General features: G+C 47.1%; 1 protein-coding gene across 1 annotated transcript in view; it reads left to right on the forward strand.

Annotated features, from left to right (window-relative positions):
* Nucleotides 1–17290, forward strand: part of LOC143430274 (pikachurin) — a 154360-nt gene that overhangs the window by 26607 nt on the left and 110463 nt on the right. Inside the window, exon 3 of the mRNA XM_076906376.1 lies at nucleotides 14419–14535. Within this exon, the coding sequence (XP_076762491.1) occupies nucleotides 14419–14535 (117 nt within the window). The remainder of the gene's footprint in view (nucleotides 1–14418; nucleotides 14536–17290) is intronic.

Consider the following 17290-nt stretch of genomic DNA (forward strand, 5'->3'; position numbering starts at 1 on the left):
ATGGGCAAGAACGACGATTTGTTGCCCGCTCTTTTGCACCGTTCTTGCGATCTGCGGGGGACAGGATGTCGTTAAGATGGTGTTCCGCACTTTGCGCCAGGATTTCTCACGACTCCATGCCAGACGAAAATGTTGGCACGCGTGCGTGCTCTTCCTGTTCATCGATCTCGAATCATCTGGATGCTCGCTGTTGCTTATGATCGATACCATCGATCTTATATTTAATGGTTCTCTAACGTTGCGCGAGGGGTTTAAAGGTGCGATATTCCTGACGTTCAGACGCTTTTATCTTGACGTTAATTTCCCTGGCTAGAACGAAGCCTGTTACGGATTATACCGCTTCGTGTAATTAAAAATTAATCACTCGTATATGAAGGATCACGTTCGAGATTCAAGGGGATGGTTCTCAGGGAATCAGCAAGGTCGTCTTTCACTCCGCGCTCGTTACAATAATTATCCTGCTCTCTTCCGTCTTCTCGTAATTTTCTTGCTCGTGTCCCTCATTCTGATCAAAGTTATTCGTAGTTTCTAGCTTTTTTTAATGTCATTTGGAAATGTTAATCCGAAACGTGTTTTGTACGCTTTAATAGGACATAATGCGATATCCATGATCGATTTATGAAATTTGTTAAGTGTGGAGGATCGAGAGAGTCGATAGAGTCTGTCGACGTGAAAATTAAAGCGATACGAGTAGAGTAGTTTGTACTAGGATGGTATTTGAAAGCGAAGGGAGAGCTGTCTGATGCGTGGGTCGACGATAAAGTTTTATCAGGAAGTTAATCGACGCGGTTAGGGTAAGAAACGCGTGTTACGCAGAAATCAGAAGATCGACTCAAGGGACAACCCTTCCTCGTTTATTTCTTCTTGGAAAAAGGGGTTAAAGTGTGTCTGACGGCGATGTCGCGCCACTGAGGTATGCATAAAACTTTCCCCGTTATTTGGCGCAATAAATTCTACCCGGAACAAGTTCGAATGGAATTTAAGACGAATTTCAGTCGATTTTTACGATTTTCAATTTTCCTGAAATTCTATTGTTCGAGTAAATTTTTAAGTTCGAATAACGTTCTCTTTCATCGCAAGCGTACACCTCGACATGGGAAAGTTTTGGGTTCGAGGGTGTTTGAAAATTTCGAACGCTTGTAAATCGGCTCGATGTAGACAAGGGCGTGTAAATTTGGCGTGTTTCGCGAATACTTGTTTGCCGAACACCCGTGTTTGATGCCAGCTCGACAGCTTTCGAGTTGCAAAAACAATTTCCTAGTTTTCCCGTTGCGCCAGTATTTGTCCTCTTTTTTCCATTTTTCTGGTAATTATTTTACCATTTTCTCTCTCAATGGAACATTTTTTATGTAGCACTTCGAGTGTATTGAAATTGACGTTAATAGCTTTTAGTAAAATTTCTTATACAAGTGCGATCACCTTCGTAGAGTAGCGACTGTCACAGAATTTACTTACTCGAACGAATCGTTAAAGGAATCTTGCTGATCCTTACGTTTCTGTTGTAATTCAATCCCGTTGGATGATAGTTCGCGAGGCGTATGCGTATCGACGCACTTGGATAGCTCAGGTGAATCGAGCGTGCACGTAATAGCGGGGTTACCAGTCTTGTTCAGCTGGTTCCGTAATTCTATCGATTATGTAGTAACTCAGCGATATTCCTGGACGAAGTGCGTGTGACCCGGCCGTAACGAGGTATCGGGATTGACGTGTCAATTTATTGTGCCCGCGATACATCACGTGAACGTCAAAACAATTATCTGCGCTGAAACATACGGGACACGTGACAAAATTAAACAGTTTAATCTGTACCAGTCGCGAATTCCCATCGACCGTAAATGCAATTCATCCCCGATCGCATTTCCAGCTATCGTTCGAAAATCCGTATAGATCGACGTTATGCTAATAACGGTCTAGGGAAATATGTAGTTGACCGTTACGAATATTAGTTCAGCTTGTAACACGCTAATCTCCAATTCTATCCGTCCCTATACCCCTACAATTTCTAATTATTACGATCTCTCACCTTTGCCCCTGGATCATTTCATCCCTTACAACCACTGATTTTGTTTCCAACGAAAGCAAAACTGTATCGATTAAACGGATCGACGAACGTCCTCCCACGCAGACGTTAACCATTGTTTTACTACGAAACCGTGAACCATCGCTGGGTTAATCAAATCTCTATCTTGCGACGGCGAGGCTCTCTAGATTCTCAGAGCTGGAGAGCAATCCGTGGGAAGAAGTTCTCAGCCAGATTATACCAAGCGAATCCTGACTCGTGACGAGAAACGCGCGACGTCGTCCGACGCGGGGCGCAAGGACGGCCGGAAACAATCGATGCCAATGGTCCATCGGGAAATACGGATGCGATCTGGAGGGTGGAGAACGGTCGCAGTGTCGTTGCACTTATTCGGAGCATTTTCACGGCGCGAATTAGGGCGTGACTGCGGATGACGACGCGGGCCCGATTTTCCATCGGAAACCAGCACCCGCTCGACCCGGTTCCGTCGCCGTTACAACGCGAACGGGTGTACGCGCGATATTCGAGCGCGCCTTGCGGCGTCGCGCACGGTCGAGGTACCACGGTTATAACGAAGCCCTTTGCAATTAACGCGCGGTAATGTGACTTGTTGCGACGATAAATCATTCCCCTTCGCCGCGCGAATAATTCCGGCCCGTGGCCGTGCAACCGGTCCGTGTCGGAACGAGAGAAATCTGCATCGTCCTGTCCCTCTGCTCCAACCTGCGTTGGGGCGAACGCGGTTCGCCAAACGAAAAACATATACCCGCGCAGCCAGATAATTACGTGGAGTAGCCGTGGAACCTGAAATTGCCATTCTGAGAGCGTATTTGTGTATATAGTCGTTGAGTCGAGGCTATTCAGCGTGTGTAGTTTTAGTACGTTGTAGAGGCACTCGAAAATTAGTAATTTCATTGCGGATATTGGAAAAAAAATCGCATCGATCTCGATCGTTCGATATGCGAGGGAGTTACGTTGGGACGTGATGGTTCAGTGTTAGGTTTACTCGTAGCATTTGCAAAATGGATATTAATGTTGCAACGGAGAGGCACGCGAGGAAATAGCAAGGAGTAAAACGGAAACGCGGAGGCACCGAGGAACTTTAAAGAGACCTTTCGTAATTAAATATGCAGTAGAATGTCGTTCTGTTTGTGGTCTCTATGGGTCTCCGGTGGCGTTTCCCTGCAGAGAACCGAGCCAAGAAACACTCGAGACTGTCCTGTCTGTCGTTGATAATATTTTTGACGTCCTCAAAGGACGCGGCATGAAAAATTCAAGCGCACCGACTCGTTTAAGGAAATCTCACTTTTTATTCCGCGGCTGTTCGAGAGTACCCGTAAAAACGAATTTAAATTCAAGCCCGATGCGCGACCGTGTTCCGCGTCTTCGTTTATTTGATACAACCGGATAGATTTCAGAGGTAGAAATGAAAAATTTGACGAGGTTTTTTGTAGTCATTTAACAATCACTATCGTCGAAGGTACGCGTCGCGGAAGGATGAAAATTCCGTGGCAATTAGATCTCGAACTGGTAACAAGGTTTCATTCAAAATTTAATTGGCTTACCCTCTTTTCGAATTCGCCTAAGAGCAAATAACGAGGAAAGAAAAACGAGCTTATTCTTTTATTTTCTTTAAACACGACCACCGAGCCCCTCCTCCTTGGATCGATACTTGAACAAAGAAGTAACCGTCTGATTCTTCCTTTTTTTTCTCCCCTTTTCTCCTCACCCTTGGTTTCGTCAGGGACCTTGCGCATAAAAAATGATTTCTTATCGACGGTGAAAGCATTTTCGAAAATCTCTCGAGCCTTCCTCAATTAGGTCGCGTGGATCCTCGCGAGGATAAAATACGAGCGTCGCTTCTTCGTGTATATCTTTAGATTAACTCCACTTTTCACGATGAAACTTCTGCACGAACGGAAAAAGGGATTTCTTATTTAATTCGGAACAAGAATGCGATTGCTCGAGGCAATACAGAAAGGGAAACAGCGAGCAACCCTTCCAATCCTGTTATTTAGTGTAGTAATTATCCACCCTCGTTCAAATTAGCTCTACCCTCTTACCAAATAGTTATTGCAGGAGCAAACAATACGGAGTGGAAGATGTTTGCTTCCCTTTTTCACAGAAGTATCTCAGTCCCAACGATGGATCAATATCCGGTCAAGGGAACCAGTCTCATTTCTTTCCTCGATTATCAACAGCGACCATCAGCCCTCCAATAATCCCTCGTTCTTCTTCTCTTTTTTTTTTCACTTTTCCGTTCGAGCAGAGTTTACTCCACTCTCCATTTCTCACCTCGATTCATCTAAAACACTCGAACTCGTCCATGCAAGAACCAGCCATCCCATTAACTCGACTGTAACGTTCGAGGAAGACCGTCTCGCGTTTAATCGGCAATTTTACCGCCACTTTTACGCGATCCGTGGCTTATCACTGATCCACTCCAGCCAGGCGCGTCCTGCCGATTTTCCCTGACAATTTCACCGCGACCGCCACGTTCGACGACGGTTACGCTCGAGCGATTCGACGGCAACGCGGTCCCACCGATCCTTCCACGGTTCGCCGGCGAACGGAACCGCCTCGTCGACGATTCCACCCAGGCGTCGTTCCCCGTCGGCGTAATTAAAATAAACGGTTAATTAGCCGTGGAAACGGCAAGCCGGCCGGGCTCTCGTGGCCGTGCATGCGCACGCGATGGATTTCCAGCGGGTGCCGCCACGGCTGGCTGTCTGGCCTCTCCAGACGGGGCTACGGCTAGACTTTTCAAGCACGGTCCACTTCCGCACCCTATGGTCGAACGTCAAAAGAGCAGAGGCCATTTTGTGCGTCACCGGCGCGTGTCCTCGTTGCCGGCGTCGACGTCGCACTTGTTGAACCTTCGCCACCCGGATACCCGACTTAAGCTCTAGCTGGCTCGAATACTTTCTTTGATGCCTCTTTTCCGCCAGAAACGGTTCGTGGTTAAGGACAGTCGGTGGAAGATGGGGGTCTTTGTGACCGCACTGTGCCGAGAGAGTGGAAGGTGAGATCGTTGGTCTTTCGATTATGCTAGACAACGTTTCACGCGTTGATCATTTGAAATTGACGCTATTAATTTGTTGGATACGTATGTAATGATGATTGTGCCTGGGTCTTTGTGATCGCACTGTGCTCAGAGAATCGAAGGTGGGATCGTTGGTCTTTCGATCGTGTTAGACAACGCTTCACGCGTTGATAATTTGAAATGGACGCTATTAATTTGTTGGATACGTATGTAATGATGATTGTTCCTGGGTCTTTGTGATCCTACTGTGTCGAGAGAGTCGAGGGTGGTATCGTTGGTCTTTCGATTATGCTGGACAACGTTTCACGCGTTGATCATTTGAAATTGACGCTATTAATTTGTTAGATACGTATAGAACGGTGATTGTTTCTTCGTAACCTTCTTGCGTCAAGGATTTGGGGTTTGGGTTGGTAACGTTTTTCTAACAGAGTATTGGAAAGGAAATCTGTGTTCTGTATCGATGCATCTGTTGCTGAAACGAACGTACCGCTAGGTTTTGCCACTGCCGCACGGGACTAGCGTTCGTCGGTTATGGCAAACGATGTATCGAGCGTAAAGGGCGAAATTACACGGTTCACCGTCGTTGAACAGCCCTGTCGATTCAACGGAATTGATGCCAAAGTGAACTACGCGAATGGCCAGTCGATCAGTCCGTCCAACCAAATAGTTATTTACACTGTTCACTTTGTTTGCGATCCTTCTTTATCCGACCACGGCATCCGACCACAGTGAACCGTGTGTAATCGCGCGGCCACGTGTTCTGGAATTTTCTTTGAAACAGCAGCATCGTGACCTATTAGTGACATACTTGGCGAATCGATATCTGCCATGAAATCCTCTTCTAGAAATTGTCCATTAATTCCTTTGAAGTACGATCTGTGGAAATAGCTGATGCACGCGACGCGCTTAATGCGCTCGACTAATCCCTCGTTTTATAAAAAAAAACTCGACATTCACCGTCTCTTTCTACATCAATTTATATTAAATCAGAGTACCATAGCATTATCGACGCTCTCGTCTATCAGGAATCTTCTTCTCTCCATACGAGGGCGCTCTCGTTATTCATCGAGCGTTTTTTTCAACGTACACGTTCCGTACAAGTGGTTTATCCGTTTCATTTTCGCGTTCAACAGCTGGCACTCGCGTTTGTCCATCGTTCGAGGACGGAAGGCGGCCGGCTGGCTCGTCGTTTCCGCGTGCGGATGAATTTTTCACGAGAGACCCTCGTTGTCGCCGCGCACGGGGAAATTTGCGCACGCACGTGCGTGCGTTGCACATGCGGGATACGCGGCCGCGATGAGGATCGATCGCGAACAAACGCGTGGAGTAACAGCCGTGCGATGCCCGGAAGTTGGACCAACGTAATCCGTTCAATTTTACCTTCTTATTTTTTTATTTCAAACTGCTCTCGTTCACCGTGCGAGTCTCTTGTAGGCAAAGGATTAATCCATCGAGGTTCGACGCGATCTGAATTTTCATTTCGCGAATCGTTCGCCACGCGAGACTGACGAACTGCATGGAAAAGTAACTCTAAGGTGGATCTTCGTTCATCCAGCGATTCTCTGGTCGCAACGCGACTCTATAGATCGGTATTAACGATCTGAACTTCTAAAATATATGATTATGCGTATACGACGATTGACAGTGACTACTCGCATCCAAGAGCTTCGTTTCATCCAGAATTTCAACTTCCCAAATGGAATTCGAATACCCTCTGCAGGTTATTCGAAGCAGACAGACGTAATCGGCTCGCAATAATTTAGTTACCGCGCTCGTCTTGCTCGTCCTCCTCGACCTTTCATTTCCACTTCTGCGATTTCAGTGAGGTTCGTTACTTGGAGTCTTCTTGCGGATTTATTGATGGAGGGTTAGTATCTTCTTGCGAAAGGGTTACAGGTTTGCGAGGAAATTTGTGCAACTGTATTAACAGGACGCTCGAAACATGCGCGACGAGATTCAAATTTGACGATCTTCGCGTGTACACCTGTGTGCCTCTTATTTGCAACATCTTCCATCACCAGAACTAAATTCTCCCACTTTCTGTACGTCGATACAAGATCCAACGAGGACCCAAGCGGAATAATTTCGAATTCCACCCTCTTGTGTAACGTTCGATTTTAAATACCAAGGTGGAAAAAGGATGAATTGAAAGGGAAGAAGGTATAACCGTAGAAAATTCAGCGGAAAATCGGGGGGAACGGTGGGGCTTTCGTCGCGTAAGCTGATTACGGTACGAATCTGAAATTTCCTGCGAGGCTTCTGTGTTTAACCACCGATCGATATCCCCCGTTTCCAATAGCCGTTCTCCCCCGACCGTTTTGTTCCGACGAGCACGAGGAGAGTCAACGCGAGCGTGGTCTCGCCGTTTCGCGTCGAAAAAAGGAAGGAACCGATCGACGCTGTTAACCGTGAACTGCGTCGGTAGCCGGTCGACGGGTGCCTGGGTTTCGTACGATTTCGAAATCGTACGATGCTGAGAGAAGGGTAGACGACGACGTGTCCGAGAGAGTAGCGCCGTTGCTATAGAAACCCACCCCATAGCGCTATGGGTGGTCGTAGGTGGTTGTAGGTGGCCAGGGGTTCTCAAAACGCGACGACTCGTCGACCAGAGTCGAGTCGTGGGCTCGAGTTTCAGTAAAACGATCGAGGATTGCGAGGTCGAAGGGGTGCGGAAGTAACGCGGGACCATGCGAGCGCCAAAAGTGACGAAAGGCGTCGTAATGAAAGAAAAACATGGACAGGGGAATTATTCTGGTGTGTCTCGCGGGTAGAAATTGGCTGGCTTTTATCAACGGACGGTGTTGCGGTAGGATCGTTTGGAATTATCCGGCAGCTTCGCAGGATGAATGATAAAGAGCCACGGTTGCGAGGGGATGAGATGTACTGGGACCGCGTTAGCGCTTCGGAGGCCATTGAACCTTGAAATAGCACCTCCGATGCCGGACGTTGTATCTCGATAGATCTGACTTTTTGCGCTGGTTTTTATTGTCCCCCAGCCTGGCCTTCTCGCGATTCCTACGCTCGCGACATATTTCCGCGAAATAATGGTTTTATCGCTTACCGTGGTTTTATCGCGAGCACGAACGCGACGCGCGCTGAAACTTTACCATTTCGCCGCGCTATAAATGAACGCGGCTGAAACTATTATGGGGCGGGAATATTAGAGCGACTCTTAAAATATCGCGCGATGTTTGTCGATCTCCATTCAGGTCGTCCATTAAAACGAGGGATTCAGAAATTTCCCGCTGCTATTTTCTGTAACAACATCTATATTCTCCCATTGGTACTTTATCGAACAAAGGTATCGTTCTAGAATTCGTTTCTGTTAATCACGAGCCTGTATTCCTCGCTCATCATCGCTACGGCTCCATTAAAGGCGAATAATTACCAAATAGCAGAATTCCCTCCGATGCGTTAATCCAGAACCGTTCGACTAACAATCCAATCATCGGAATTCAAGCTCTAAACGGGTTATCGTCAGAAAATACGTTACCTCCGAACATCGTCCCTCGAAAATGTCCGAACGCGTGCTACGAAAGGATTCTGGTAGCCCTGTTCGTAAGAAATGGGACAAGGTGGTCAAACATCCGCTCGAAGGGATGTACCAGCCGATGTTCCCCTCGAATTCAATGCCCTTTCGCCGTCCTACGCGATTCTGGGATGAACGAGCGCGATAAAGAAGGGTTGATAGAAGAGCAAACGGACCAGCGATTCGAATGGCTCCCTCGGATCCGTCCACGCCCCTATCCTCCTTCTCTTTGGGAACCCGTCACGAGTAGAGGACGCGTGGCGCGCGATCATCCGGTTTTCTTCATCTTCGAAGCTCGACTTGTTCGTTCGATGGATAAGAGTGAACGTTTGGTCGAACGAGCCATCAGATCGGCTGCGAGAAGGCGTTTCCACGACGATTTCCCTGGGAAGCCATCGCCAGAGCAATTCGAACGACACACCGCGTGGATCGCGTCGCCTCGAATTGTCGACTTATTGTTTGGCTGGCTTTTAACTTGAAGGCGTCGCTTCTCGTGTCGCGATAAACTCCTGGAGATGGAAATCAGAATTTCCGTATTTATGGATGTCTGACGCGCGAATTTGTCCCTTTGCAAAAGGGGTGGCTGAGGATCGAGCGTGCGCTGTGGTTTCGCGAAATCGAAAAATTCATTCGCACTGAATTATCGGTGTTAACGATGTGATATGCGAGCTTCTGCTTCTCTTAACCTTCCTGCGTTCAAGAATCTAAGTTCAATTCACGCGACTCTCATTTTCCTCCATATTGGAACAGAGCCAAGTGTTGATGTACCGGAAGCGGAATTTTGCAATTGCGGTGAAACAGGTCGAACCGATGTTTAATTATTGTTAAAGGTCGCGCGAAATGCGGACAATATTGCGTTTTTAGCGAAGAAGTACGAGAAACGAGAAGTACGAGTTTACTCGCGATGTTTCGCCTGTCACGACCAAATATTTATGCATTCACAGAGAGTGATTGGTTAACTTTTTCATCGTCCGAGTGCGCCCTTGTGCAATCAGAAAAGTTGTCGTCGCCGTAATGAAATGTAAAGCTTAATTAAAAAAAAAAAAAACATTTCATTGACGACAGAAAAAAAACAGAAAAAAAAGGAAACATGGATATGAGCAAATACTGTTCGCGCTCATCCAGCGCGCGCATTGTCCACCTGTTTTGCGTCCGTGTTTGTTTCCACCGTTGTTTGTACTGTTTTTCCTGTCGTTATTATTCGCCCTCCCCCCGCGTCCAGTCTCCTTTTTTATCTCGCTCGGCTGTACAAATTTTCGTTCGACGAAATTGAATAATCTCGACTCTCTTTGCCGAACGTTATTACGGATCAGCACACGCGCCAGTGTCGATCGAAGTATTTTTCTTTCGAGATTAATGTTTCCGGTGAGCTATGAAATTGTTTTTCATCCACCCGCCCCCTGGCAGTTTTTTTTTTTAATGCTTTTGATTTCGCCTCGCTTCCGAAGCGAACTGGGGTAGGGCGCGGAAATTATTGGTGGTATAAATTTCGGTGTTACGTATTGTCAAAAAAAAAAAAAGAAAAAAAACAGGGGAAGAGACACGGGAATTTGTTGTTGATTCAATTTCAGTCGCTACAATGGGACGGATTCGCCGTGATGTTAAGCCATTTGGAAGATTGAGAGACCTTCCCGTCCGTTGTATTTTTAGGTCGCGGATGATAAAGGATATTTCGAGTTTGCTCGCGGATCGCGCTGGTTATAGCGATTCGCAGACATCACGAGCAATCCTGTTACTCGAGCTCTAACTGCAGGTATTATCAATTGAAACTTTTATTAAACCTTCATGGATACATCACGCGAGATATGTCCGTCATTCTTCTCTGTCGCCGCGTCCGCGCGCATCGATCGCGCCCCCCGTTTCACCTTAATGGGGTTCTTCCATTCGAGGGTGCAGTCGAACGTTTCGTTCCAGCTGTTGGTCGTTCACTGGCGAGTAAAATGATGAAAGTCGCGTTAAAAGATCGAATGCTGGACGCGATTCGACGCACGATGATCTGTCATCGTTATCAGGGCGGCAAAGCGTTCTGTAATAAAGATCCATGCGTGTTCTTGTTGCTGATCCTATCAATCAGATTCCTGTGCAGGACGTCTCATTAGGCTGCACGGTTACAGCAGCTTTGTGCGCGTTTACACGCGTGTCACTGTGCTAATATGGGTTAATCAGCGCATCCATTGTAGCACCGGCCGTGTTTCTGTATTAGCTGTTTGCCATCCTGTCCGCCGTTTAAACTTCTCTCTGCATCGATTATACGCCGTACTAAATTTTCCAGGGATTAAACGCGAGACGCTCGCGACACTTCGTTCATGTCCGACATTCTCTAGATTAAAACGCAGTGAAACATTACGAAAAACCAAGTACCCATCAAAAGTGAAAATTCTCACGAATTTCTCTCAAACATACGTGCACCACGCACCCATACACATCTTTTTATCAACCACTACTTCAGTCCTTCCCCAAAACGTTTTAAATTTCACTGTGAGAGGCGAAAATCTTGCGCAGACCACCCGTTCGTTGTCTCGAATCGAGGTCATCGCGAAATGAGCGGGTCACGAATGCACGCGATGTAGAGGAAAGTTCCATGGCGTACACGTGGGAATAATAGAAACACTTGATACCCGGGGACACGCTGACGTTAATTATCCTAATGAATGAGAAGCCAGCGGACCACGAACGGGACCGACGAAAATGTCACCGCGAAACGGAACCGCTGACTGGTCTCCTCGAATTCTTCGAGCAACGATGACGCCACGTTCGCGTACGTCAGAACGAACTCGCGTCCCGCGCCACGTGTCCACTTGTGTGCCATTTCGCATTGTCTCGTTTTCGACGCCACGGTAACACGGCCCAGTTCTCTGTCGCGGTTCTGGGCAATTCGAGACGTGTCTGTCGAGGGGTTCTCGTTGAAACTGGGGACGAGTAACGGGTACGATGCAACGGTGCGATAGAGGGAAACGTTTGAGCGCGGTGAACAATGGAAACGGAGGAAGAATGGCGTGACACGACGCTGGCGGAGATTTAAGAGAGTAATCTCTGAAAACGTATGAGAATCGTAGGAGCGATCGCGTATTTCGTTCGGTTTTGTTAGGAAAATGAGGGCCCCGTTGCAGACGTCTGTCGGTACGAGATCGTTTCCTGTCCTCCTGTACACCGTCTCTACATCGTCTCGTTCACCAGCTCTGGCGCGACGACTGCTTCTTAACATGAAAATGTAATCCTCCTTGGTGAATTTTAATATAGCGCTCAAAAAGCTGCGGATATATTCCAGGCGATTTTACCGTGGCTCGGGTGTTTTTACATCTCTAAGACGTCCCTTTATCGTTATTAATAAATTTCCTGGCTGGAGGGGAGTAAAGATCGCGGTTATGAAAATTTCCTTACGAAGCGTCGAGGGTGTCCCAGATTTTTCCGGTTAAATTGCAGCGGTATGTCGCGTGGGTGTAAATATGATAAGAGTTTCGCGTTTTATTAAAACGTGAACTACGCTGCTATACTTTTATACGAGTTACCTGGTTGCTCAACGTAGAAATAGACTTTCAGCTGTGGAGAAGTTTGATAGAAGAAGTGTATCGAACAGAAATTAATATGCACGACAGACTGATGCTATCTGCTGATGATTTATTCATCGAGATTGAGCAAAATCATAATGAACTCGACGGGGTAATTAATTCAGTTTCTTGCACGCCGTCAGTTTTTTTTTTTCATTCACGATGAATGTCTTGACATGAATGTTAATGTAATTAGTTTACCAATAAAAGCTACGAATCCATTGCTTCGTTACGCGACAGCGACGCGAACTTTCCTTTGCTAGAATTGCAAGAGTCAGACTAATTATGGATCGATGTGTACGTAACGGTTATCAACCGGTGAATCCAGCCCAGGAATCGTAAGAAATTATTCCATCGTTGGATGTTGGAAGCTCGTCCAATAATTTTCAGCCGGATGAACGGAAACTCGATGAAAAGGAACGAATCGCGGCAGCGTCCCGGAACTTTCGATCTTCCGCGGCGTGAGTTTTAATTAAAACCAAAATGTAAGCGGTCAATCGATAACGCGCCCGCGGTCGTTCGATATCATATTTTAATCGCGCGACGGTTGAACGCGAAATTATTTGCGTTACCAGACCGCAGCCCCCGTGAATAATGGCGGCCGTTAGGCGTCCATCGCGCAACACGTTCCCTCGTTCGAGACGGCGATGGTTCCCGCTTTTTCATTATTTATTAGCCGAGCAACGGCTAAAGACGCGCGAACGAAGCCCTCGCAGAGTTACCGCGGGAGTTATCCCAACGTTGGCCCATAAAAAGGCACGTGCAGAGAGCCGCGTAAGGCGGAGGGGAACGTTACCGGGGACTGACTCGCGCCAGAGTTAGCTGGTCGTCCATTTTTCTTCACTTCGCGGATTTATGGCGCATTTACGCGGCCAGGACTTTTCGTATAAATTCATCTGGCTAGGCTGCCCTGGGAGCCCCGTGGAAACAGTGCCTCCGATGTGTAAACAGAATTCCAGAGAGCCGTGTCGGGTGCTTGGTTTGCGCTCGAGATCAACGGAGAATTCGTGAGATTCAGGCCGAGTGATTTCATCTCGACGGAGAGAGAGCGGCTGTAATCACGCGTCGCGTGGAAATTCCGTGGATCTTTGAGAAGATCGATCTTCAAAAACATCGCAATCGATACATGATACCCTCTCGACAGATCTCACGATTAATCGTCAATAATTCCAAAAGCGATTACGTTATGCATTTAATAGCAGAGTCTCGTAAACATCGATTATCCCAAACGTAAACGAAACTTCGCATCATGTTGCTAAAAATCCTCCAATAATTAATCAAAACGTACCATTCATTTTCGAAGGAAGGTTCCAATAATTATACTCAAGGTTCAATCCGCACGTACGCTGGCTACGCGAGGGTTGGATAAATCTCGACGATTACCAACGTCGTATCCTCGTGAACCGTGCACGGAACAGGAGGAGAAAGCGGTTCATTTACCTTTGAATTATTCCGTGCCTTCATCGGGACGCTGGCTCAGCGTCGCAGCTTTCACGCTTTAAGGATTTTCCAGCGGCGACGGCGGTCGATCGACGCCCGGCGACCGACGGAATAATTCACGTCTAACCGCGAACTTCCTGTAGGATTACAATTCTCTGGCCGTCGTAACGGCACGCTCTATATCCTCTTACCGTGCGATCTGCGCGAGCCTGATTGCCCACGGCACTTTCCATCGTTGGATAGCGATGACCGTTTCAGGACGGTTCCACGTTTCTCTTCTCGTATCAGCTGAAACTGTGCAATCGCCTCTAATGGACTGCAGTCATGTAAAATTCTCTGCTAATCTTCTTGGTTCTTTCACCATTCATTTATTTGTCCAGCGTTAGCTGATTCGTAGCTGAAATTAATTCTATGTAGCATGTATATCATATTACGTTGGTTCCTGTAAAAGTGATTCGTTCAACAAGTACCACACGTTGTAGAAATTTCATTTGCATATACACGTTACGATTAATTTCGAAGAAACGGTTAAAATAATCGTCGAGACAGCTTAATTATGTTAATCCACGGGAACCACGTGCAGGACTGTTCTACTCTCATTCAGTCGTGAAATTAATTCGCGACTAAAACGAGAAACGCGGCACCCGGAAGGTACGCGGAAAATTCCGTTTCGCAGCGAGTCGGGCGGCTCTTAACGGAAGCGGAGGAAAGTGAAACGCGTCGCGAGACACCGCGCGTCTCTGGTCCCTCTGACGATATTTATTGCGCTCGAGATCGTCTCGCGCGAACGGTCCAGATACAAATAAGAGTCTCAGCGAGCCGATATTTCGCATTCCAGGAAGATGCGGCCACGGGTCACCGTGCGAGCAGCTCTGCTACGAACTTCACGACGGGATGTACGAGTGCGACTGCAAGGACGGCTACATTCTTCATAAAAATGGATACAGCTGCGCCGGTGAGTTCACCACGAGACTTGCCCTCCGCTTATCCCAGCCGCGCGTTTGTTTCGCGCGCGTACCTCGACCACGATTTCCCCACAGACAAATTTGTTTATTCGATCAGCTCGCGCGGCGAACTTCGACTCTCGACGGTTCCCCTGGAATTGCCTCTCCTCGAAACTGCCTGGGAATACCAACGATTTTCCCGGACTGTTCACCGTAATCAACTTTCCGGGGCAAATTTCGAGTATAAATAACGGAGAAGTTTTCTGATTATGCGAGAGGCCTCGCTCGATTTCATACGAGCGATCTTTTTTTTTTTTTAAGGTATCCAATTCGCGGACCTCTACTCTTGAGGTTTTTCTGCAAATTGCTTTCGAGAAGTCGGACAAATTCCTGCGGTTCTCTGCGATAAAGTTCCGCGTGACGTTTGGATTTCCACCGTTTCGAGTCTCTAATTCGATGATAATACTAAACGCGTTTCAATTTTATAAATCACCCCCTCTCGATGTTAATCGCTTCTCGAGCAACTTATATTTCGCGAATAGCGTCACTCAAGGAAATCCTTTCGCTGGGAACGAGGTTCTTTACGCGACATGTAATCAGTGGCCGCGTGGCACGTTTGAGACGTAGGAAAAATCGCGGGCTGGTAGATTTTTTCCCGATCGTTTCTCTCGTATGGAGATCCTGTTGGCTGCAGGCTGTGGGGCAACTGGCATATCAAGGGGAAAAGGGATCTTGGGGTCGGTTCAGGCGCGATAAACGAGCGATTCGACGTTCAATTTCGTCTCGAGACACTTGTGTTCCACTTTTTCCACTTATCTCAGTCTTGGCTGGCGGGAATTCAATCTTGCGCGTAATCTTATCCTCAAAATTGCATAAGATCGCCGTATTATTGGAGCCGCCTTCCCATCGAGGCTCTATAAATAATTTTTCGTGTCAATAGTCACGCTCGGATATCGAACGAGCCGCGCGAGCTTAGATTAAAAACCGTAGAATAAACATGTAAATTATAACGCGAATTTATATCGAGGAATCTGGGTAAATTCCTCTTCTAGATTTTATCAGGGGAAAATTCTTCGACTCGCGACGATAAGAAATTAAATTCTATCACGAACATAAACCCTGCGCACGCAATATGCTATAACAAACTCGACGTTGCTCCTGAGAGCATCCTCAGCTTCGCGAGTAAGGGGAAAAATTCTTGGCGAACAAGATGCAAAACTATGTTAACCAATTCGTTGTAAAACATCGCGCACTCGACGGACCTCAGCGACCTGCCGCAAAAACCGTTCGCGTGATTACGAAACTACGTAATACCACGACCGCAAAAAAGGACCGCTCGAAAAACTGCGACGCTTCATAAACGTTCTAATAACTCGCTCGTTTCGTCGCGTGCCCGCAAGAAACTCAGAACCGTCGAAACTGCGCTACTCTCTCGTACCTCGCTTATTAATAATAAACAGCGAGGAAACTCTGGTCCCTTTCGTCGCAAATGCCCTAATACTGCTCGCAGCTGGTTACGCGGTCCAAAAAACAGCAAAAAACTAGCGATTTACCTCGCTCGCGAAGCTTAATGGCCGCTCGTCGATGTTGGAACGCTGACAGTTCCGGTCTCCGCGGGACCAAAGACGGATACTTCGCGGTGGAGACGCGCGAATCAAAGGAGCGAGGAGCAAACTCGGCTCTGGGTTCGTTCATGCGTGAAGACCTCCGCATCGGCTGGTACCACCCGATGGAGGCCATTTTGCGCGCGCTTGCAAGAGGTATAAGCGTTGTTCGAACGTACGCCCGCTTCGATGCGCTTTCGACGCCTTGTCCGCAACCCAGCGGAAGCGGTTATTCCTCTGCAGCCACTGGGGGAACGCGGTCGTGATCTTCGACGGAATGGCCTCTTCCTCCTTGGTCCATCGAAAACGAACCTCGTCTGTCGCATCGAGGAGTTAGTTTTCAATAGATGAAAGTACGTAGGCGGGTTCAACAGTTTGGAAGTAAGTAGAACGAGTGTACCAGGGCCAAATTCCAGTCGCGATTCGAAGAAATGTTTCGTATCGTACGTGCGCGTTGTTCGCGATGCTTCTTTGGGACAGTAAGTAGTTTTGATCGAGTTTTAACGTTTCAATCAATCGATACTATAAATTCGCGAAGGTGAAACTAGAATAGGACGTTGCGCATCTTTGCGAGCTCTGCAAGTACAGCTATCTTACATTGGGACAGTAGATAGTTTAGATCGCGTTTTAACGTATTGAATTATGGGTAAAAAGAAATGAAAAACTGTCCAGAGTTCTTTAGAGTCTTTAACTTTATTCAGAAGCTTTGAAGGCACGTTAACAAGGTTTTGAAAGCTCTATTAATTGCGAGAAATCCGCATAGGAATTTGAGGTCCTCCTCTTAAAGAAAATTGACGACGCAAAGTCTGCATCTCTCTTTCACAGTTCATATACTGGATTCTATTTCCTAGCACAAGATTCATTTTTGTTTCTCCGTTGACGCGTGAAATAATCCAACGTACCGTTCATTAATCAATCGGTACTATAAATTCGCGAAGGTGAGACAAGAATGGGACGTTGCATCTTCGCAAGTTTCGCAAGCACAGCAATCTTAAATTCGAATCGCTAGCTGCATTCTATATTTCCTCGGTTCACTTCTCGTTCGCCTTCCATCCGTTTCTTGGTCCGAACGCGTGGCATCAGGAAGTTACGTAAAAACCTGGTCGCACGTGTTGCGTCTGCAGAGACGTACCCTTCCGCCGTGGAAAGGTGGAAAGATGGA

This window comes from Xylocopa sonorina, chromosome 13, assembly GCF_050948175.1.
Source record: "Xylocopa sonorina isolate GNS202 chromosome 13, iyXylSono1_principal, whole genome shotgun sequence".
NCBI lineage: Eukaryota > Metazoa > Arthropoda > Insecta > Hymenoptera > Apidae > Xylocopa > Xylocopa sonorina.